The sequence below is a fragment of the Oncorhynchus gorbuscha genome, linkage group LG13, assembly GCF_021184085.1.
Source record: "Oncorhynchus gorbuscha isolate QuinsamMale2020 ecotype Even-year linkage group LG13, OgorEven_v1.0, whole genome shotgun sequence".
In the NCBI taxonomy this organism is placed as follows: Eukaryota; Metazoa; Chordata; class Actinopteri; order Salmoniformes; family Salmonidae; genus Oncorhynchus; species Oncorhynchus gorbuscha.
In genome coordinates, this window is record NC_060185.1 from 22,811,650 (window position 1) to 22,835,255 (window position 23,606).

The window sequence follows — 23,606 nt, forward strand, 5'->3', positions numbered from 1 at the left end:
ACAAACTGATGCAGCAGACTTTGTGAAAATTAATATTTGTGTCATTCTCAAAAGCCACGACTGTATATACCTTTTATATACCTTTTATCTATCTCTGAAGACTATCTGATTTGATTTCTATTTCCCATATATTTTAAATTGTGCTGTTTCACAAAAGTTCTGAACCTATATACATTTCACGGACCCAGTATATTTTACATGAGTTATCTTTTTGTCTTTAGTCCCACCTTTCAGCTCCACTGAACCCTCCCATCTATCTCTTAACACCATCCAGTTTCTATCTGCCATATATTCTTTAACTGTGGTGTTATGTTTCACAAAAGTTTTGAACCTTTCTATTCTCATAGTATCTACAGATTGTAAATTAAATAATTGTTTTTGTTGCTAAAAGTATTATATTATTGATCAACAACTCAACGTCAACAAAACTAAGGAGATGATTGTGGACTTCAGGAAACAGCAGAGGGAACACCCCCCTATCCACATCGATGGAACAGTAGTGGAGAGGGTAGCTAGTTTTAAGTTCCTCGGCATACACATCACAGACAAACTGAATTGGTCCACTCACACTGACAGCGTCGTGAAGAAGGCGCAGCAGCGCCTATTCAACCTCAGGAGGCTGAAGAAATTCGGCTTGTCACCAAAAGCACTCACAAACTTCTACAGATGCACAATCGAGAGCATCCTGGCGGGCTGTATCACCACCTGGTACGGCAACTGCTATGCCCTCAACCGTAAGGCTCTCCAGAGGGTAGTGAGGACTGCACAACGCATCACCGGGGGCAAACTACCTGCCCTCCAGGACACCGACACCACCCGTTGTTACAGGAAGGCCATAAAGATCATCAAGGACATCAACCACCCGAACCACTGCCTGTTCACCCCGCTATCATCCAGAAGGCGAGGTCAGTACAGGTGCATCAAAGCTGGGACCGAGAGACTGAAAAACAGCTTCTATCTCAAGGCCATCAGACTGTTAAACAGCCACCACTAACATTGAGTGGCTGCTGCCAACACACTGTCATTGACACTGACCCAACTCCAGCCATTTTAATAATGGGAATTGATGGGAAATGATGTAAATATATCACTAGCCACTTTAAACAATGCTACCTTATATAATGTTACTTACCCTACATTATTCATCTCATATGCATATGTATATACTGTACTCTACATCATCGACTGCATCCTTATGTAACACATGTATCACTAGCCACTTTAACTATGCCACTTTGTTTACTTTGTCTACACACTCATCTCATATGTATATACTGTACTCGATACCATCTACTGTATGCTGCTCTGTACCATCACTCATTCATATATCCTTATGTACATGTTCCTTATCCCCTTACACTGTGTATAAGACAGTAGTTTTGGAATTGTTAGTTAGATTACTTGTTGGTTATCACTGCATTGTCGGAACTAGAAGCACAAGCATTTCGCTACACTCGCATTTAACATCTGCTAACCATGTGTATGTGACAAATAAAATTAGATTTTTGATTTGATTTTGAACTGATTATGACTTTTCAAATCATTCAGCAGTGCTATTTACATAGTTAGCTCCAGGTAAATGTTACAATTATTTAGCCATTCCTGAACCTGCAACCAAAAACAAGCTACATATGGACAGTATCAAAACACATTATTGATTGAATCTGTCTCTTAGCAGCTAAATATGCAGAGCTGGGATGGTTGTATCCCCCATACATATATATATATATATATATCATTCTATTGGTTCTATTGACGGACAAGTTCCTGACTTTTTCCCCCTTCCACTTGACTCTTCCATTTTTGCGGTCAGAACATTCGGATCAAACCTACTCATTGGCCAGAGCGTCCAGTGTGCGCTCTGAGCGATCCGAGAGCAAAACGCTCTGAATATACAAACAGATCATCTGACAGCACAGTTGCAGTCACCAACGCTCTGGATAACATAACAGCCTAACCAGCTCTTCTAAGGCGAGTCATGTTGAGTGAGCTGTTCTCTCATTTGTGTCTGGATGTAGCTAGCATGTTTGCTTTGGGGCTTGACTGCTGTTGTTAGTCCAGATTGCTTGGATCAAAGCTTGGATCAACCCTTAAAGAGATGAGTGGGGCTAAACCTTAAGAGGGTGTGAATGATTCTGAATGGGTGAAGACAAAGAAGGGCTCTCCAGTAGTAGTATCAAAATATTCAAAGGGTATTTTCTCAAAAGTGAGTTTACGAGTTGATCAACTTTCAAAGCAGAGTTACTTTCCAATTGTTCCTCATCTGTAATGTATGATTTTCATTTTCTACCTCAGAGTCTCTACTTTTATCCAATGTAAAAAGCACCATTTCAAATTTTGCTACAATAAGACCGATTTGAGCCAGTCGGTCACATATTTGACCTCTCAGCTTCCCTATGAAATCTAACCATTTCAAACAGAAAACCGAAGGATGATGGCAATATAACAAAGAACAACCAGCAATAACATATACATGATCAAATACAAATCTTGAATTCTCCAATTTCATTTTGAATGAATTACAGGAAAAATACAAACCCTCCAACCCAAAAAGGCATGTGGTGTTGATGGTATCCTCAATTAAATTATCAAATATACAGACCATATATTCCAATTGGCTATACTTAAACTCTTTAACATCATCCTTAGCTCTGGCATCTTCCTCAATATTTGGAACCAAGGACTGATCACCCCAATCCACAAATGTGGAAACAAATGTGACCTCAATAGCTACCATGGGATATACGTCAATAGCATCCTTGGAAAAATCCTCTGCATTATTATTTACAGCAGACTTCTACATTTCCTCAGTGAAAACAATGTACTGAACAAATGTCAAATTGGCTTTTTACCAAATTACTCTACGACAGACCACGTATTCACCCTGCACACCTTAATTGACAAACAAACCAAAGCATAGGCAAAGTCTTCTCATGCTATGTTGATTCCAAAAAAGCTTTTGACTCAATTTGGCATGATGGTCTGCTATACAAATGGATGGAAACACTGTGTTTGGGGGATAAACATGAAACATTATTAAATCCATGTACGCAAACAACAAGCGTGCAGTTAAAATAGGCAACAAACATACACATTTCTTTCCACTGGGCCGTGAGACAGGGATGCAACTTAAGCCCCACCCTCTTCACCATTATATCAACAAATTGGCGAGGGCACAGTCTGCAGCACCTGGCATCACCCTACTGGAATCTGAAGTCAAATGTCTATTGTTTGCTAATGTAACGTCAAGTCAAACTTTCAAATACGTAGATCCACTGAACGCAGCTCACTTTCCAGTCCACTTTCCAGCTCACACTCTCAAACACATAGATCCTCTGAACGCAGCTCACTCTCCAGACCCCAATCACCTGAATTCTGATCACCTGTTCACACACCTGTATGTCATTATCACACACTATTTAGTTCAGTTCTTTGCACCCCATTATTGTGACGTATTGTTTGTTTTGTGACACTTCTGTTTTTCCTATAATGTAATCCTCCCGTGTATAACAGTGTTGGCCTGCCTCACTAACAACACCTTTTGCCTATTCTCTCCCTGTACTTTAGCCCATCGGATTTTCTGTTTTCAACCTATTGCCTGATCTCCTAGACAACTTTACTAGTCGTTTCCATGCCTGTACTGTTGCCTTTTTGGACCCCCTGTGTATGACCTTCTGCCTGCCCCTGGAACCAGCTACCTGCCTCCACCTGTGGTCCTTTACCAATAAACGCCTGCTGCGCCCTGCGCTTGAAACCAGTTCTCTGTCTCCCATCGTGTTCATTTCAGCTGATAATTTGGTGCTTCTGTCCCCAACCAAGGAGGGCCTACAGCAGCACCTACGTACATCTTCTGCACAGATTCTGTCAGACCTGGGCCGTAAAAGTAAATCTCAGTAAGACAAAAATAATGGTGACCCAGAAAAGATCCAGTTGCCAGGACCAAAAATGCAAATTCCATCTAGACACCTTTGCTCTAGAACTAACAAAAAATGATACATACCTCAGCCTAAACATCAGCGCCACAGGTAACTTCCACAAAGCTGTGAACGAGCTGACGGACAAGGCAAGAAGGGCCTTTTATGCCATCAAAAGGAACATCAAATTCGACATCCCATTTAGGATCTGGCAAAAAATACTTGAATCAGTTATAGAACCCATTGCCCTTTATGGTTGTGAGGTCTGGGGTTCCGCTCACCAACCAATAATTCACAAAATGAGACAAACTCCAAATTGAGACTCTGTATGCAGAATTCTGCAAAAATATCCTCGATGTACAATGTAAAACAGCCAATAATGCATGCAGAGCAGAATTAGTCCGATACCTGCTAATTATCAAAATCCTGAAAAGAGCCGTTAAATTCCACAACCATCTAAAAGGAAGCGATTCCCAAACCTTCCATAACAAAGCCATCACCTACAGAGAGATGAACCTGGAGAAGAGTCCCCTAAGCAAGCTGGTCCTGGGGCTCTGTTCACTAACAGACCCCACAGAACCCCCGGACAGCAACACAATTAGATCCAACCAAATCATGAGAAAACAAAAAGATAATTACTTGACATATTGGAAAGAATTAACAACAAAAAACAGAGCAAACTAAAATGCTATTTGGCCCTAAACAGAGAGTACACAGTAGCAGAATACCTGACCACTGTGACTGACCCAAAATTTAGGAAATCTTTGACTATGTACAGAGTCTGTGAGCATAGCCTTGCTATTTAGAAATGCTGCCGTAGACAGACCTGGCTCTCAAGAGAAGACAGGCTATGTGCTCACTGCCTACAAAATGAGGTGGAAACTGAGCTGCACTTCCTAACCTCCTGCCAAATTTATGACCATATTAGAGACACATATTTCCCTCAAATTACACAGATCCACAAAGAATTTGAAAACAAATCCAATTTTGATAAACTCCCATATCTTTTGGGTGAAATACCAATGTGCAGTCACAGCAGCAAGATTTGTGACCTGTTGCCGCAAGAAAAGTGCAACCAGTGAAGAACAAACACCACTGAATATGCAACCCAGATTTATGTTTATTTATTTTAAATGTTTTACTTTAAACATCCTTACAACACTGTAATATGACATTTGAAATGCCTTCATTCTTTGGGAACTTCTGTGAGTGTAATATTTACTGTACATTTTTATTATTTATTTCACTTTTTTATTATCTACTTCACTTGCTTTGGCAATGTTAACATATGTTTCCCATGCCAATAAAGCCCTTGAATTGAATTGAGAGGAAACAGGGGAAAATGAGCATTAAGGGAAGAGGGAGGGAAAAAGAGATTTTTGAAGGGGCGGGGAAAAGAGAAATTGGCTACTGCTGAGGGATAGAGACGGGGGAGAGGGCATGGGGAGAATAAGTAGGGTTAGGATAGTTACTGTAATTGCCTGTTAGTGTCCATAATGGCTAACTGTCTCTGCAGCGCTTCATTTTCGTTAGGCTGATACATGCATCACAGCCTCCTGTATTGACCTTATCTATCACAGTTTCATTTCCTACAGAGTTATTTTTTATTTACAACTGTTTCTCTTCTCCTCCCATCTGCCTTACGGGGTCTTCAGCTTCCTCCGCTTGCCCGGTGAGTTGCATGCACCAGCCAGGCGAGTGCACCATCTGACCATCCCCACCACAGTCAGAAATTAATCAGGCGTTACGGCAATGCTGGGAGTGATGTTTTGAGTCAAATCCATGACTCTGCCGGCTTAATTAGCGGTGAAATGGCGGCGAGTAACTGTCACGGCAACGAGCAAGGGTGTAAAAGGTCAGGTGTGCATGTTCTAAACCTCACCTCGACAGGATCGCATTAGCCTGTAGGGCCTGTAGGACGACTCTATTCCCTCCATCCACTGGGAAATAATTGAAAAATATATTCAGTGCCCTTAAACTACTCCTCATTAATGATAAGGTGAAATGACATGCGAAAGCTTTTATTATGACAATGTACTATCAATTCTATTATAAATGTGAATTAAATTGGGTCAATACACCTTTGTCAATGTATGACTCTATGATAGCAGCTTGGTTGAAATAGGTCTGTGATATCTACACGATCTATTTCCTCCACAGCTCCTCCCTTCTCAACATTACTCAGGCCTATCATAATCACACAGCACTTTGGGCCTACGGCTCCTCCATACAGTGTCTGCTCTCAGACTGCTGAATGGATACATGAAAGCCAGTGGCCTAATCACTCTTATTATGTGCAGACATGCTTGTACTTTGAAAAACCATTGGATAAAAAAGGACCAGCGCTTCATAAACACACTGATGTGGAATAGATTCAGGGCATACTGCTTTGGGTTGGTCACTGCTCTGGGTTGGTCACTGCTTTGGGTTGGTCACTGCTTTGGGTTGGTCACTGCTCTGGGTTGGTCACTGCTCTGGGTTGGTCACTGCTTTGGGTTGGTCACTGCTTTGGGTTGGTCACTGCTCTGGGTTGGTCACTGCTTTGGGTTGGTCACTGCTCTGGGTTGGTCACTGCTTTGGGTTGGTCACTGCTTTGGGTTGGTCACTGCTTTGGGTTGGTCACTGCTTTGGGTTGGTCACTGCTTTGGGTTGGTCACTGCTTTGGGTTGGTCACTGCTTTGGGTTGGTCACTGCTTTGGGTTGGTCACTGCTCTGGGTTGGTCACTGCTTTGGGTTGGTCACTGCTTTGGGTTGGTCACTGCTTTGGGTTGGTCACTGCTTTGGGTTGGTCACTGCTCTGGGTTGGTCACTGCTTTGGGTTGGTCACTGCTCTGGGTTGGTCACTGCTTTGGGTTGGTCACTGCTTTGGGTTGGTCACTGCTTTGGGTTGGTCACTGCTCTGGGTTGGTCACTGCTCTGGGTTGGTCACTGCTCTGGGTTGGTCACTGCTTTGGGTTGGTCACTGCTCTGGGTTGGTCACTGCTTTGGGTTGGTCACTGCTTTGGGTTGGTCACTGCTCTGGGTTGGTCACTGCTTTGGGTTGGTCACTGCTTTGGGTTGGTCACTGCTTTGGGTTGGTCACTGCTCTGGGTTGGTCACTGCTCTGGGTTGGTCACTGCTTTGGGTTGGTCACTGCTCTGGGTTGGTCACTGCTTTGGGTTGGTCACTGCTTTGGGTTGGTCACTGCTTTGGGTTGGTCACTGCTCTGGGTTGGTCACTGCTCTGGGTTGGTCACTGCTTTGGGTTGGTCACTGCTCTGGGTTGGTCACTGCTCTGGGTTGGTCACTGCTCTGGGTTGGTCACTGCTCTGGTTGGTCACTGCTTTGGGTTGGTCACTGCTCTGGGTTGGTCACTGCTTTGGGTTGGTCACTGCTTTGGGTTGGTCACTGCTTTGGGTTGGTCACTGCTCTGGGTTGGTCACTGCTTTGGGTTGGTCACTGCTTTGGGTTGGTCACTGCTTTGGGTTGTTCACTGCTTTGGGTTGGTCACTGCTTTGGGTTGGTCACTGCTCTGGGTTGGTCACTGCTCTGGGTTGGTCACTGCTCTGGGTTGGTCATTGCTCTGGGTTGGTCACTGTTCTGGGTTGGTCACTGCTCTGGGTTGGCCACTGTTCTGGGTTGGTCACTGCTCTGGGTTGGCCACTGCTCTGGGTTGGTCACTGCTCTGGGTTGGTCACTGCTCTGGGTTTGCCACTGCTTTGGGTTGGTCACTGCTCTGGGTTGGACACTGTTCTGGGTTGGTCACTGCTCTGGGTTGGTCACTGTTCTGGGTTGGTCACTGCTCTGGGTTGGTCACTGCTCTGGGTTGGTCACTGCTCTGGGTTGGACACTGTTCTGGGTTGGTCACTGCTTTGGGTTGGTCACTGCTTTGGGTTGGTCAAAGCTCTTTATTACCTTACTATGTTTTCATTGAAATTGCTAAAAGCATTATAACAAATAATACGGCAACAAAGATCTTGTACTGTTGTGCATCTGTCCAGCATGGAGTGTGTCTCTAGTCTAGACCATAGGGCACATGTTTGTGTCTAGAGTTGTTTGTTGCTTATTTCTTTGCTTTGTAGAGACAACCAGTCTTCTGTGGAGAACATACCACTTTTGTGGCATTTTTGCTCAGAGCACGGGGCTCTTGTTTAGAGCACAGTGTCTTTGAATGCTGTTCATATGCACCCCATCGTGTTGCTTTCAGTTTTTCTCGATGTGTTGCTCTCTGTGGAGTCTGATGTAAGATCCTGTGTCTCAGAGGAGAGCTGTGTCCAAAGCATTCCCACAAAGATCCCGTCTGGTTTTATCTAGTGGAGCGCGCTGACAGAAAGGTCAGGGTATTTGAATTTCTGCTCAGGTCTAAAAAAAGCAAATAATAAAGCCAGGTTAAATCAAACAAGCAGCGAGAGAGAAAAAAGGAGCAGCACATTAATTTCTGACATGTTCTCAAGATATAACAAAAAGAAGAAGAAGCTCTCTACCTTTGGTAATCGTGTTTTCCCAAGACAGGCATGAGTTTTAGCGAGGCGGTGAACCAACTTCCCTCCATTCACAAACAGATGTTATCACATGGCATTTAAGCACTGCCAGAAGTACCCAATGAAGGTGTTTGCTTTTTAAAATTGAGGTTGCAGGTGCGACGAGTCGCCCAGGGGCTCTCTCTCTCATCTTAAGGTGTTTCTTAAAACATACATCATATTAGTGACAGCCTAAACCCTTCAGGCTGGAGAGGTAGAAGACAAACATCTCCACGCAGATCCAACAACATCTTCAAATGCCTGAGGTTGGGGACTGAGTCCACACTGGTGTTCTTATCAGGGGAAACCTCTCAATCAGAGGCTGGGTTGGGCATTTCATATAGTTATTTATTTTATTTAACCTTTATTATACTGTTTTCTCTCATTGAGATAAAAATCTATTTATCTAGAGAGACCTGGTCGAACAGCAGCAGGGGGAACAACGTTTCAGAAAATACAACTTACATACACTAACACAACATTGAACAACACTATAGACACAAATACAGGACAATTACATATTGCGTAAAGAAGCATACGTGTCATAACTAAATAAACAGCTGTCCTAAAGACAGTTACTCTCTTATGGGATATTTACATCGACCAAGTGTTTAAACTCCACCAACGTGACTAGATCATCAAATATTTAAATGTTTAGGAAAGAATTCCAGGACCACGGAGCTGAGTAACTAAAACTATTTCTATCATGACCTGTTCTAATTCTTGGTACTGTTAAAAGCAAATGAGAACGGGACTGTCATTTATATTTATTTACTGACCTGATTAAAAAATAATGTAGATAAATTGGCATTTTACACAAAATTGACTTAGAAATCAGTATATACTAGTGTTTAGGCCTACGCAAGGTCAATGACGACCAGCCAACCGCACTGTAGAGATCACAATGATGTGTTAAATGTTTATGGTAATGGTGATTGGTTATGAAGCTGAGGGCCGCATGATATACTGAATCAAGTGCTCTCAGGGTAGTGGTTGAGGCCTGCGTATACAGTTGAAGTCGTAAGTTTACATACACCTTAGCCAAATACATTTAAACTCAGTTTTTCACAATTCCTGACATTTAATCCTCGTAAAAAATCCCTGTGTTAGGTAAGTTAGGATCACCAATTTATTTTACGAATGTGAAATATCAAAATAATAATAGAAAGAATGATTTATTTCAGCTTTTATTTATTTCATCACATTCCCAGTGGGTCAGACGTTTGCATACACTCAATTAGTATTTGGTTGCATTGCCTTTGAATTGTTTAACTTGGGTCAAACGTTTCGGGTAGCCTTCCACAAGCTTCCCACAATAAGCCGGGTGACTTTTGGCCCATTCCTCCTGACAGAGCTGGTGTAACTGAGTCAGGTTCGTAGGCCTCCTTACTCGCACATGTTTTTTGAGTTCTGCCCACAAATTTTCTATAGGATTGAGGTCAGGGCTTTGTGATGACCACTTCAATACCTTGACTTTGTTGTAGTTAAGCCATTTTGCCACAACTTATGCTTGGGGTCACTGTCCATTTGGAAGATCCATTTGCGACCAAGCTTTAACTTCCTGGCTGATGTCTTGAGATGTTTCTTCAATTTATCCACATAATTTTCCTCCCTCGTGATTCCATCTATTTTGTGAAGTACACCAGTCCCTCCTGCATCAAATCACCCCCACACAACATGATGCTGCCACCCCCATTCTTCACGGTTGGGATGGTGTTCGTTGGCTTGCAAGCCTCCCCTTTTTTCCTCCAAACATAGTGATGGTCATTATGGCTGAACAGTTATATTTTTGTTTCATCAGACCAGAGGACATTTCTCCAAAAAGTACGTTCTTTGTCCCCATGTCCAGTTGCAAACCGTAGTCTGGCTTTTTTATGCCGGTTCTGGAGCAGTGGCTTCTTCCTTGCTAAGCGGCCTTTCAGTTTATGTCGATATCGGACTCGTTTTACTGTGGATATAGATACTTTTGTACCTGTTTCCTCCAGCATCTTCACAAGGTCCTTTGCTGTTGTTCTGGGACTGATTTGCACCTTTCGTACAAAAGTACGTTCATCTCTAGGAGACAGAACACGTCTCCTTCCTGAGTGGTATGACGGCTGCGTGGTCCCATGGTGTTTATACTTGCGTACTATTGTTTGTACAGATGAACGTGGTACCTTTAGGCATTTGAAAATTGCTCCCAAGTATGAACCAGACTTGTGGACGTCTACAATTTTATTTCTGAGGTCTTGGCTGATTTCTTTTGATTTTCCCATGATGTCAAGCAAAGAGGCGCTGAGTTTGAAGGTAGGTCTTGAAATACATCCACAGGTACACCTCCAATTGACTCAAATGATGTCAATTAGCCTATCAGAAGCTTCTAAAGCCATGACATAATTTTCTGGAATTTTCCGAGCTGTTTAAAGGCACAGTCAACTTAGTGTATGTAAACGTCTGACCCACTGGAATTGTGACACCGTGAGTTATAAGTGAAATAATATGTCTGTAAACAATTGTTGTAAAAATTACTTGTGTCATGCACAAAGTAGATGACAGACTTGCCTAAACTATAGTTTGTTAACAAGAAATGTCAACTATATATATCACTCAAATCCAAAGCCACCAGTAATGTACATTGTGGTGGTGTTGGCGTGGTGATGGTGTTGAGTGGTGGTGATGTTGGAGTGTTGGTGGTTTTGGGTGGTTTTTGAGTGGTGGTGGTGGGAGTATTGGTGTGGTGGTGTTGGAGTGGTGGTGGTGTTGGAGAGGTGTTGTCGTGGTGTTGGAGTGGTGTTGGAGTGGTATTGAAGTGGTGGTGGAATTGGATTTGTGGTGTGGTGGTATTGGAGTGGTGGTGGTGTAGTGGTGGTGGTGTTGGGGTGGTATTAGAGTTGTGGCGGTATTGGCGTGGTGGTGGTGTTGGGGTGGTATTAGAGTTGTGGTGGTATTGGAGTGGTGGTGGTGTTGGGGTGGTTTGGAGTTGTGGTGGTGCGGGTGTGGTGGTGTTGGTATGCTTCAGTGCCCTACTAGGCCAACTGCCTAATTTTTATCCCAAATTGTCAAAAATACATATTTTTCATCGGAGACCACACAAAATGTGTACCTTCCTTTCTGATCTGTTGTGATTCTGTGTTATGATTTATGTATTTACAATTAAATAAAATATTGTTACGATATATAGTTTCTGGTGCTTACTAGAACACTTATGTTTGGTTGTGTTTATATACTGACGTGCCTTAAGTCTTAGACGTAGTGATTCCATGAATTACTGAAGTGGTTTCCCGCTGTAATTATACATACACCCAGGGACAAAGGCTGTGTAATGTGAAGTGGCACTAGAGACAGCTGTACAAATTGTTTGTTGTATGGACTTTTTTCTCTCCTTCTCCTTCACTGAATGGTGGATAATGTACCTATAAGAAAGTGATACACATGTATTTAGGTAATTTTCACTTGGATGTGTATCACACAAAACACCCTAGTTTGGTGTTGTTAACAACCAACAATTCCCTCGTACAGAAATCACAGGATGGAATTGGGGCATTGCTGTTCACACCTGAGTCAGAGAATGCCGTGAGAAAGTGAAGGAGTTGAGGAGGAAATGGGCTGTTGTTGCCGTTTTAAAACCCCTTACCTTTGATAGAGAGATGGTATATAAAACTCCTGCTTCATGGCCCTCAGGGGCTTTGCTCAATTATGCCGTGCTAATCGTCCTACTGCTCATGGACTTTGTTTTGGCTGGGCCCAGGAAGTAGTGCTCTGCTGGCAGCTCAATAGTGGTCATTGATCAAGCCTGGCGGAGCGCTTTGAGACCTACAGGGAATGTTTGAGAGAGAACGTAGAGGGAGAGAAAAGAGGTAGGGGAGATTAGCAAAATGAGATTGTTTCTGAGAAAAACTAAAGAATGGAGATCCTCTGCCAGGAAAGGTGGTGTGTGTGTGTGTGTGTGTGTGTGTGTGTGTGTGTGTGTGTGTGTGTGTGTGTGTGTGTGTGTGTGTGTGTGTGTGTGTGTGTGTGTGTGTGTGTGTGTGTGTGTGTGTGTGTGTGTGTGTGTATTTCCAAGTGGGAGTTGCAGTTGGGGGAGGAAAGAAAAGCTGTTGTATTCATTTTTCACAAAGCCAGTCTCAGTTCACCCAGTAATTACATGCAGACTAGAAATGTATCAACGACTGTAAACACATGACTGACATTCTATCTCTCTCTCTCTCCATCCCTCTTTCACACACTCCTTTCTCTATCGTAGTGAACAAACACAAGCCATGGATTGAGACATCGTACCATGGGGTAATCACAGAGAACATGGATATCGTCCTACTGGACCCTCCCCTGGTGGCCCTGGACAAAGACGCCCCCGTGCCCTATGCAGGTATGGTACACCCCACTGCTGTGTGATTTGGAATTTTGGTATTTTATTAGCATCCCCATTAGCGAAAGCAGCAGCAACTCTTCCTTGGGTCCACACAAAACATTAAAAGTTGTGATGAATGGATGAGCAAAGTACCCAGTTGTGATGAATGGGTATGCGAAATACCAAGTTGTGATGAATGGGTGAGCGACGTACCAAGTTGTGATGAATGGGTGAGCGAAGTACCAAGTTGTGATGAATGGGTGAGCGAAGTACCAAGTTGTGATGAATGGGTGAGCGACGTACCAAGTTGTGATGAATGGGTGAGCGACGTACCAAGTTGTGATGAATGGGTGAGCGACGTACCAAGTTGTGATTAATGGGTAAGTGAAGTACCAAGTTGTGATGAATGGGTGAGCGACGTACCAAGTTGTGATGAATGGGTAAGTGAAGTACCAAGTTGTGATGAATGGGTGAGCGACGTACCAAGTTGTGATGAATGGGTGAGCGACGTACCAAGTTGTGATGAATGGGTGAGCGAAGTACCAAATTGTGATGAATGGGTGAGCGAAGTACCAAGTTGTGATGAATGGGTGAGCGAAGTACCAAGTTGTGATGAATGGGTGAGCGAAGTACCAAGTTGTGATGAATGGGTGAGCGAAGTACCAAGTTGTGATGAATGGGTGAGCGACGTACCAAGTTGTGATGAATGGGTGAGCGACGTACCAAGTTGTGATGAATGGGTGAGCGACGTACCAAGTTGTGATGAATGGGTGAGCGAAGTACCAAGTTGTGATGAATGGGTGAGCGAAGTACCAAGTTGTGATGAATGGGTGAGTGAAGTACCAAGTTGTGATGAATGGGTGAGCGAAGTACCAAGTTGTGATGAATGGGTGAGCGAAGTACCAAGTTGTGATGAATGGGTGAGCGACGTACCAAGTTGTGATGAATGGGTGAGCGAAGTACCAAGTTGTGATGAATGGGTGAGCGAAGTACCAAGTTGTGATGAATGGGTGAGCGAAGTACCAAGTTGTGATGAATGGGTGAGCGACGTACCAAGTTGTGATGAATGGGTGAGCGACGTACCAAGTTGTGATGAATGGGTGAGCGACGTACCAAGTTGTGATTAATGGGTAAGTGAAGTACCAAGTTGTGATGAATGGGTGAGCGACGTACCAAGTTGTGATGAATGGGTAAGTGAAGTACCAAGTTGTGATGAATGGGTGAGCGACGTACCAAGTTGTGATGAATGGGTGAGCGACGTACCAAGTTGTGATGAATGGGTGAGCGAAGTACCAAGTTGTGATGAATGGGTGAGCGAAGTACCAAGTTGTGATGAATGGGTGAGCGAAGTACCAAGTTGTGATGAATGGGTGAGCGACGTACCAAGTTGTGATGAATGGGTGAGCGACGTACCAAGTTGTGATGAATGGGTGAGCGACGTACCAAGTTGTGATGAATGGGTGAGCGAAGTACCAAGTTGTGATGAATGGGTGAGCGAAGTACCAAGTTGTGATGAATGGGTGAGCGAAGTACCAAGTTGTGATGAATGGGTGAGCGAAGTACCAAGTTGTGATGAATGGGTGAGCGAAGTACCAAGTTGTGATGAATGGGTGAGCGACGTACCAAGTTGTGATGAATGGGTGAGCGAAGTACCAAGTTGTGATGAATGGGTGAGCGAAGTACCAAGTTGTGATGAATGGGTGAGCGAAGTACCAAGTTGTGATGAATGGGTGAGCGACGTACCAAGTTGTGATGAATGGGTGAGCGACGTACCAAGTTGTGATGAATGGGTGAGCGACGTACCAAGTTGTGATTAATGGGTAAGTGAAGTACCAAGTTGTGATGAATGGGTGAGCGACGTACCAAGTTGTGATGAATGGGTAAGTGAAGTACCAAGTTGTGATGAATGGGTGAGCGACGTACCAAGTTGTGATGAATGGGTGAGCGACGTACCAAGTTGTGATGAATGGGTGAGCGACGTACCAAGTTGTGATGAATGGGTGAGCGACGTACCAAGTTGTTATGAATGGGTGAGCGACGTACCAAGTTGTGATGAATGGGTGAGCGACGTACCAAGTTGTGATGAATGGGTGAGCGACGTACCAAGTTGTGATGAATGGGTGAGCGACGTACCAAGTTGTGATGAATGGGTGAGCGACGTACCAAGTTGTGATGAATGGGTGAGCGACGTACCAAGTTGTGATGAATGGGTGAGCGACGTACCAAGTTGTGATGAATGGGTGAGCGACGTACCAAGTTGTGATTAATGGATTAGCGTCATTCATTCAGAGGACAATTTACTCGCTCTTAACTGCTGTGGTTGACCTTGGTTCTTGGAAGCTCTTGTAAATCATTAAAATAAAATGCATTAAGCTGGAACATGTAATTTCATACTTCTGCTTTCCAAGAAAATAAAATAGAATGTATAATTTCTTATTTAAAACCACTAGCTTTAAACTAGTACTACCAAACACATTCATATGAAAGCTATTCACTCCCTTATGTCCTTTAACCATGTATGAAACCAATACTAACATGTTTCCCTCTTAGTAGTGCAAATACAATTAGATTGAATCAATGTGATGGTGAACACTCCCCTATTGGGTTGCCAGTCCCAGTGGGTTGTCATTAGCTACAGGCTAACTGGCCAGCCTGGCTCCACTGCCTCCTGCCAGGCCTCTTGATGTGGCCAAGGCCTCAGTGAGGGGTTGGCTCCTGGGCTGGTGCCCACTCTCAGAACCCCTCAGGCTGGGTTGGAGCAGCTCTGATGTAGGTTGGCGAGAAGGATGGCTGGCTGGATATGGTTGTCTGAGTTTTCCTTCTAGTATGTGGAGACAGTGTAGTAGCCTGAGAGGGTTGCCTGTAATGGCCACCCTACAGGGAGAGAGAGACAGAGCGAGAGAGAAATAACATATGGAATCAGGTAGTAACCAAAATATGAAAATAATGGTGGCCCTTTTGCCAGGACCACGAACAAAAATTCCATCTAGACACCGTTGCCCTAGAGCACACAAAAAACTATACATACCTTGGCCTAAACATCAGTGCCACAGGTAACTTCCACAAAGCTGTGAATGATCTGAGAGACAAGGCAAGAAGGGCCTTCAATGCCATCAAAAGGAACATACATTTTGACATACCAGTTAGGATCTGGCAAAAAACACTTGAATGAATTAAAGAAACCATTGCCCTTTAAGGTTGTGAGATCTGGTGTCCGCTCACCAACCAAGAATTCACAAAATGGGACAAACACAAAATTGAGACTCTGCATGCAGAATTCTGCAAAAATATCCTCCGTGTACAATTTAAAACACCAAATAATGCCTGCAGAGCAGAATTAGGCCGATACCCGCTAATCCAGAAAAGAGCTGTTAAATTCTACAACCACCTAAAAGGAAGCGATTCCCAAACCTTCCATACCAAGAAATCACTTACAGAGAAATTAACCTGGAGAAGAGTCCCCTAAGCAAACTGGTCCTGGGGCTCTGTTCACTAATAGACCCCACAGAACCCCAGGACAGCAACATCATTAGACCCAACCAAATCATGAGAAAGCAAAAAGATAATTACTTGACACATTGGAAAGAATTGACAAAAAACAGAGCAAACTAGAATGCTATTTGGTCCTAAACAGAGAGTAAACAGCGGCAGAATAACTGACCACTGTGACTGACCCAAACTTAAGGAAATCTTTGACTATGTACAGACTCAGTGAGCATAGCCTTGCTATTGAGAAAGGCAGCCAAAGGCAGACCTGGCTCTCAAGAGAAGACAGGCTATGTGCACACTGCCCACAAAATGAGGTGGAATCTGAGATGCACTTCCTAACCTCCTGCAAAATGTATGACCATATTAGAGATACATATTTCCCTCAGATTACACAGACCCACAAAGAATTCAAAAACAATTCCAATTTTGATAAACTCCCATATCTATTGGGTGAAATACCACAGTGTGTCATCACAGCAGCAAGATTTGTGACCTGTTGCCACAAGAAAAGGGCAACCAGTGAAGAACAAACACCATTGTAAATACAGCCTATATTTATGTTTATTTATTTTCCCTTTTGTACTTTAACTATTTGCACATCATTACAACACGGTATATAGACATACTATGACATTTGAAATGTCTATATTATTTTGGACATTTTGTGAACTTTTGTTCTACTGTAAATGTTTTATTGTTTATTTCACTTTAGTTTATTAACTATTTCACTTGCTTTGCCAATGTTAACTTATGTTTCTTATGTTAATAGGAATTGAATTCAATTGAGTGAGAGATAGATAGATAGAGATGAGACAGCAGGGAAGGAGTTGGCTGACACTTTTATCTCTCTCTCTCTCTCTCTCTCTCTCTCTCTCTCTCTCTCTCTCTCTCTCTCTCACCCACCCACCCACCCACCCACCCACCCACCCACCCACCCACCAAATAGGGCTATCTTCTGTATACCATCCATACATTGTCACAACACAACTGATTAGCTCAAATGCATTAAGAAAGAAAGAGCTGTGGTCACAAGTATCTTCTGGAGACACAGTCGGGGGCTCACAGTCAGTCAGTAATTAACTGAAGGGAGTTTTGTTTTAGGTGGCTTTGCCTAGGTACCATCCACACCTCATTCATTTCAATGCCTTGACTTAATACCTCTCTCTCCCTCTCTCTGACCTCAATGTCAGGCAGCTCACACACACAGGCCCATAACAGGCCCATTGCAAATTATGTCCAGCAATTCCAACTGCTAAACTTCACATGGGCTTCTTAAGAGTCTACATGAACCTTTAAGCAATAGTGGATAATTAGTCAATCAGCTCCCACCAACTGGAGTGTCCATTATACTGCTTTTCCAGAGAGGCTGTTGGTGCGGCTGCTTCTTTACAGCAGAGGGTAGGTCATTAAGTATTGAGTGAACCGGGGTTAATAGCTAGGCTGTACAGAGAGCTGCATTACAGCCACAGGCTACAGCCTCTCCTAACTTACTAATGTGGCTGAATGGGTAGGGTCACAGCGGGGAGACACAAGCACATACGCACACACGCAGACACACACAAAATGCAAATGCACACTTTTTGAATGTTCACTTGTGAAATCAGTCAGTCTTCCTATCCTTTGGTGTTCTACTAGACTCCGGTGCATCATACACACCCATATACACACAAACACACAGGCATTTTCCAATCACTTGAGGGATCCAGCTCATCTTGTAAAGTTGTGCTGATGTGTCTATTCATCAGCACTCGTTATGTTTCACTGCTCCCCCTCGGGGGTGCTCTGTGTGGTGTGACTATGTCTGCTTTAGTTAGCTGGTTCCTACAGTTGTTCCTATCATTTCAGTATACCTATATGGACTGTAACTGCAGGTGCACAAGTTCACTTCTACATGTGATATGTTAGTATGTTCTATGGCCCTCAAAATCAAATCTGGACCTCAAAGCCAGTTCCAGGGACTGATTTAGACCTGGGACACCAGGTAGGTGCACTTGATTATCAGGTAGAACAGAAAACCAGCAGTAGTCCGGACCTCGTAGGGTAAGAGTTGAATACCCCGGTTCTATTGTATGCACAGTCCTATTTACCACCATTACATAGATATAGTGATATTGGTGCCATGTTCAATCAAAACCAATAATCGTAACCTGACAAACACCCTCAGGCAAAAAATTCTATATCACTAGATTCAATAAAATATCTGGACTCACTAAACATCATCACACATACATTTACTTTATTTGATAACTTTCCTATTTCAGACAGATGCTCTGTCCCTCCCTATTCACTGGTAGCTAACAGCAAGTCTTCTATCTGAGTGGGACTGTCTGGTAATGTGATGAGCGTCTGAGGATCCTCGTAATGACGCCGAGTAAACAGATACGAGTGAACACACAGTGGGGCTAATGTGTTGTGATTAATTAGCCTCCGTCGTGCTGTCGGTCTGAATGGGAGACAGAGAGCTAGCGTAACACTCCTCCACACACGGCTAATGACAAACAGCCTGTCATTAGCCTAGTGGGTAGCGCCTAGCGGTTAGTGGCTCCTCCTCACCATAGGGCTGAATGGTGGATAGAGAGCATTAAACAGCCTCTCATTACCCTAGCGGGTAGCGCCTAGCAGCTAGTGGCTCCTCCTCACCATACAGCAGACTAGGAGTGGATGGTGGATAGATAACATTAGCATAGTATTAAACCTGCATAATGTGTAAATTCATGTATAGTGATTATCATATTTTAGGGAAGACCCAGATGCAGACAGTGTCGATGTAACAAACGTTTATTACTAGAACAGGGGCAGGCAAAATGACAGGTCGAGGGCAGGCAGAGGTCGGTAATCCAGATCAGAGTCCAAAAGGTACAGAACGGCAGGCAGTCTCAGGGTCAGGGCAGGCAGAGGTCAATAAATCCAGTGTGATTTAACAAAGTACAGAACGGCAGGCAGGGTCAGGGCAGGCATAATGGTCAAAACTGGGAAAACTAGAAAACAGGGACTAGAAACAGACTGGCGCAAGGGGAAAAACGCTGGTAGGCTTGACAAACAAAACGAACTGGCAGTAGACAAACAGAGAACACAGTTATAAATACACTGGGGGTAATGGAGAAGATGAGCGACACCTGGAGCGGGGTGGAGACAAGCACAAAGACAGGTGAAACAGATCAGGGTGTGACAGTGATTATTTATTGTTTTGTAATGTGATGGAGTGTAGCCTAATATGGGCTTTTGTAGCAAAATTCCATTCCATTAGTCATTGGTTCCACTGGAGATGGTTGGAACATTCAAATGGGCATTCCAACATTGAACCCACTGTGTTTCAGCCCTGACAGTGTATTAACTTGTCCCGCCAGTGATTCAATTCATTGAATTAACATATTTTCAGTCACAGAGTATAAATGGTACCTATCTGGCATGTTAATTCAGAGTGATTAAAGATTATGTATTAAGATGTAGAAGAAAAAAAACATATTGGAGTAGAGATGCCCTAAAGACCCTTTGTGCCTTTGAAAACTAAGTTAATGAGTGGAGGAAAAGATCGGAGAGGCTAGAGGGTTGCTTTTAATACACTAATAGATGTTTTGAACAGGTACCGCTGTGTCTATATTCCTTCAGAACCCAGGAGTTCAAAGACGTAGCTTGAAAAAAATGAAAAAGAAACAGATTCATAAAAAAAATGACGAGAGAGAGTAATATTAGGTCTGTTCCAAGGCAGACCGATGCTTCTCCTCTTTCGACTTGTTCATTCCTTTTCTCAATTTCTCTGACTGGTAATTAAAAACCATCCCTCATGTGCTCTGCCATTTTGTGGAGGACTGGACTTTGACCCCTGGACAGTGCCTCAAATTGCTTTCTCTCTATCTCTCTCTCTTTCTCTCTCTGTCTCTTCACCCATCTCATGCTACCACTCAAACTCAATATGTGATCAGTTATAGTACACAGTATATACAGTGCATTTGGAAAGTATTCTGACCCCTTGAATTTTTCCACATTTTGTTACGTTACAGCCTTATTCTTAAATGTATTACATTGTTATTTTCCCCCTAATCAATACCCCATAATGACAAAACAAAAACAGGTTGATAGTGGGGCAAAAAAGTATTTAGTCAGCCACCAATTGTGCAAGTTCTCCCACTTAAAAAGATGAGAGAAGCCTGTAATTTTCATCATAGGTACACTTCAACTATGACAGAGAAAATGAGAAAAAAAATCCAGAAAATCACATTGTAGGATATTTAATGAATTTATTTGCTGGTATTTTGGCCCATTCCTCCATGCAGATCTCCTCTAGAGCAGTAATGTTTTGGGGCTGTTGCTGGGCAACACAGACTTTCAACTCCCTCCGAAGATTTTCTATGGGGTTGAGATCTGGAGGCTGGCTAGGCCACTCCAGGACCTTGAAATGCTTCTTACGAAGCCTCTCCTTTGTTGCCCGGCGGTGTGTTTGGGATCATTGTCATGCTGAAAGACCCAGCCACGTTTCATCTTCAATGCCCTTGCTGATGGAAGGAGGTGAAGTTTTCACTCAAAATCTCACGGTACATGGCCCCATTCATTCTTTCCTTTACACGGATCAGTCGTCCTGGTCCCTTTGCAGAAAAACAGCCCCAAAGCATGATGTTTCCACCCCCATGCTTCACAGTAGGTATGGTGTTCTTTGGTTGCAACTCAGCATTCTTTGTCCTCCAAACATGAAGAGTTGAGTTTTTACCAAAAAGTTATATTTTGGTTTCATCTGACCATATGACATTCTCCCAATCTTCTTCTGGATCATCCAAATGCTCTCTAGCAAACTTCAGACGGGCCTGGATATGTACTGGCTTAAACAGGGGGACACGTCTGGCACTGCAGGATTTGAGTCCCTGGCGGCGTAGTGTGTTACTGATGGTAGACTTTGTTACTTTGGTCCCAGCTCTCTGCAGGTCATTCACTTGGTCCCCCCGTGTGGTTTTGGGATTTTTGCTCACCGTTCTTGTGATCAATTTTACCCCACGGGGTGAGATCTTGCTTGAAGCCCCAGATCGAGGGACATTATCAGTGGTCTTGCATGTCTTCCATTTCCTAATAATTGCTCCCACAGTTGATTTCTTCAAACCAAACTGCTTACCTATTGCAGATTCAGTCTTCCCAGCCTGGTGCAGGTCTACAATTTTGTTTCTGGTGTCCTTTGACAGCTCTTTGGTCTTGGCCATAGTGGAGTTTGGAATGTGACTGTTTGAGGTTGTGGACAGGTGTCTTTTATACTGATAACAAGTTCAAACAGGTGCCATTAATACAGGTAACGAGTGGAGGACAGAGGAGCCTCTTAAAGAAGAAGTTACAGGTCTGTGTACAGGTCTGTGAGAACCAGAAATCTTGCTTGTTTGTAGGTGACCATAAAAAATAAAAATCCTACAATGTAATTTTCTGGATTTTTTTTTCTCATTTTGTCTGTCATAGTTGAAGTGTACCTATGATGAACATTACAGGCCTCTCTCATCTTTTTAAGTGGGAGAACTTGCACAATTGGTGACTGACTAAATACTTTTTTGTCCCGCTGTATATACATTTTTGCAAATACATAAAAACCTGAAATATGACATTAACTCAGAACTTTTTCAAGCAATTACAGCATTGAGTCTTCTTGGGTATTAAGCTACAAGCTTGGCACACCTGTATTTGAGGAGTTTCTCCCATTCTTCTCTGCAGATCCTCTCAAGCTCTGTCAGGTTGGATGGGGAATGTCGCTGCACAGATATGTTCTCTCCAGAGATATTCGATCGGGTTCAAGTCCTGGATCTGGCTGGGCCACTCAAGGACATTCAGAGACTTGTCCCGTAGCCACTTCTGCTTTGTCTTGGCTGTGTGCTTAGGGTCATTGTCCTGTTGAAACGTGAACTTTCACCCCGATCTGAGGTCCTCAGTGCTCTGGAGCAGGTTTTCATCAAGGATCTCTCTGTACTTCATTCTGTTAATCTTTCCCTCGATCCTGACTAGTCTCCCAGTCCCTGCTGCTGAAAAACATCCCCACAGCAAGATGCTGCCACCACCATGCTTCACCATAGGGATGGTGCCAGGTTTCATCCAGACGTGACGCTTGGCATTCAGGCCAAATATTTCAATCTTGGTTTCATCAGACCAGAAAATCTTGTTTCTCATGGTCTGATAGTCCTTTAGGTGCCTTTTGGCAAACCCCAAGCAGGCTGTCATGTGCATTTTACTGAGGAGTGGCTTCTGTCTGGCCACTCTACTATAAAGGCCTAGGAAGAGTGTTAGTGGTTCCAAACTTCTTCCAATTAAGAATGATGGAGGCCACTGTGTTCTTGGCAAACTTCAATTCTGCAGAAATGTTTTGCTACCCTTCCCCAGATCTGTGCCTTGACACAATCCTGTGTCGGAGGTTTATGGCCATTTATTTGACCTCATGGCTTGGTTTTTTGCTCTGACATGCACTGTAAACCTTGGGACCTTATTTAGACAGGTGAGTGCCTTTCCAAATCATGTCCAACCAATTGAATTTACCACAGGTGGATTCCAATCAAGTTGTAGAAAAATCTCAAGCATTATCAATGGAAAAAATTTAGAGTCTCATAGCAAAGGGTCTGATTACCTATGCATATAAGGTATTTCTGTTTTTTCACTTTGTCATTATGGGTTATTGTGAGTAGACTGATGAGTATTTTTTAAAAATCCATTTTAGAATGAGGCTGTAACGTAACAAAATGTGGAAAAGGTCATTGGGTCTGAATACTTTCCGAATGCATTGTAGAGACGCTATATTCCTTAACCCTTTAGAGACAATACACAGCCTTCATTCCAGCTGTGGACGGAAACATTGCTGCTTCAGAATGCTTTTGGATAAGATCCTGGCCAACTTCAGTGAAACAGCTTCCATTGCATGTTCTACATACCAGAGTTACACTATAATCGGTCTGTAGTTATGGCCAGAAGTGTACTGTAGCATTCTGTAGACCCTGTCCTGAGCACAGGGACAAAGGAGACATCATTATGCCGTTGTTCCCAAACTCATTTATTTATGAAGTACTGAAATGCAATCTGCTTTCTCACTGAACCACACAGATGAGCCAAATCGTCTTTCTAATTAGATATTTCTCTCTCTACCATCTCGTGTTTTGTCTCCTGATGGGTTAGTGAACCACAGAAGAACTGGGAGAAGTTGTCATTAGTTACTTGAAAAAAGTAATATACTATATATTACTCGTTACATTTAGCAAAAGTAACGCGTTACTTTACAATATTACTTTGTGTGGAAAGTAACATGTTATATTTAAACAATAAGGCAAGAGGGGGTGTGGTATATGACGAATACACGGCTACGGGCTGTTCTTATGCACAGATACAGCACTTAGCCGTGGTATATTGGCTATATACCACATATCCCTGA

At 43.2% G+C, this 23,606-nt stretch overlaps 1 protein-coding gene across 1 annotated transcript in view; it reads left to right on the forward strand.

Moving 5' to 3' along the window:
* The window catches only part of LOC123992250 (calsyntenin-2-like), a 394,402-nt gene that overhangs the window by 221,284 nt on the left and 149,512 nt on the right, over window positions 1-23,606 (forward strand). The window contains exon 2 of the mRNA XM_046293428.1: window positions 12,635-12,757. Coding sequence (XP_046149384.1) covers window positions 12,635-12,757 — 123 coding nt within the window. The remainder of the gene's footprint in view (window positions 1-12,634; window positions 12,758-23,606) is intronic.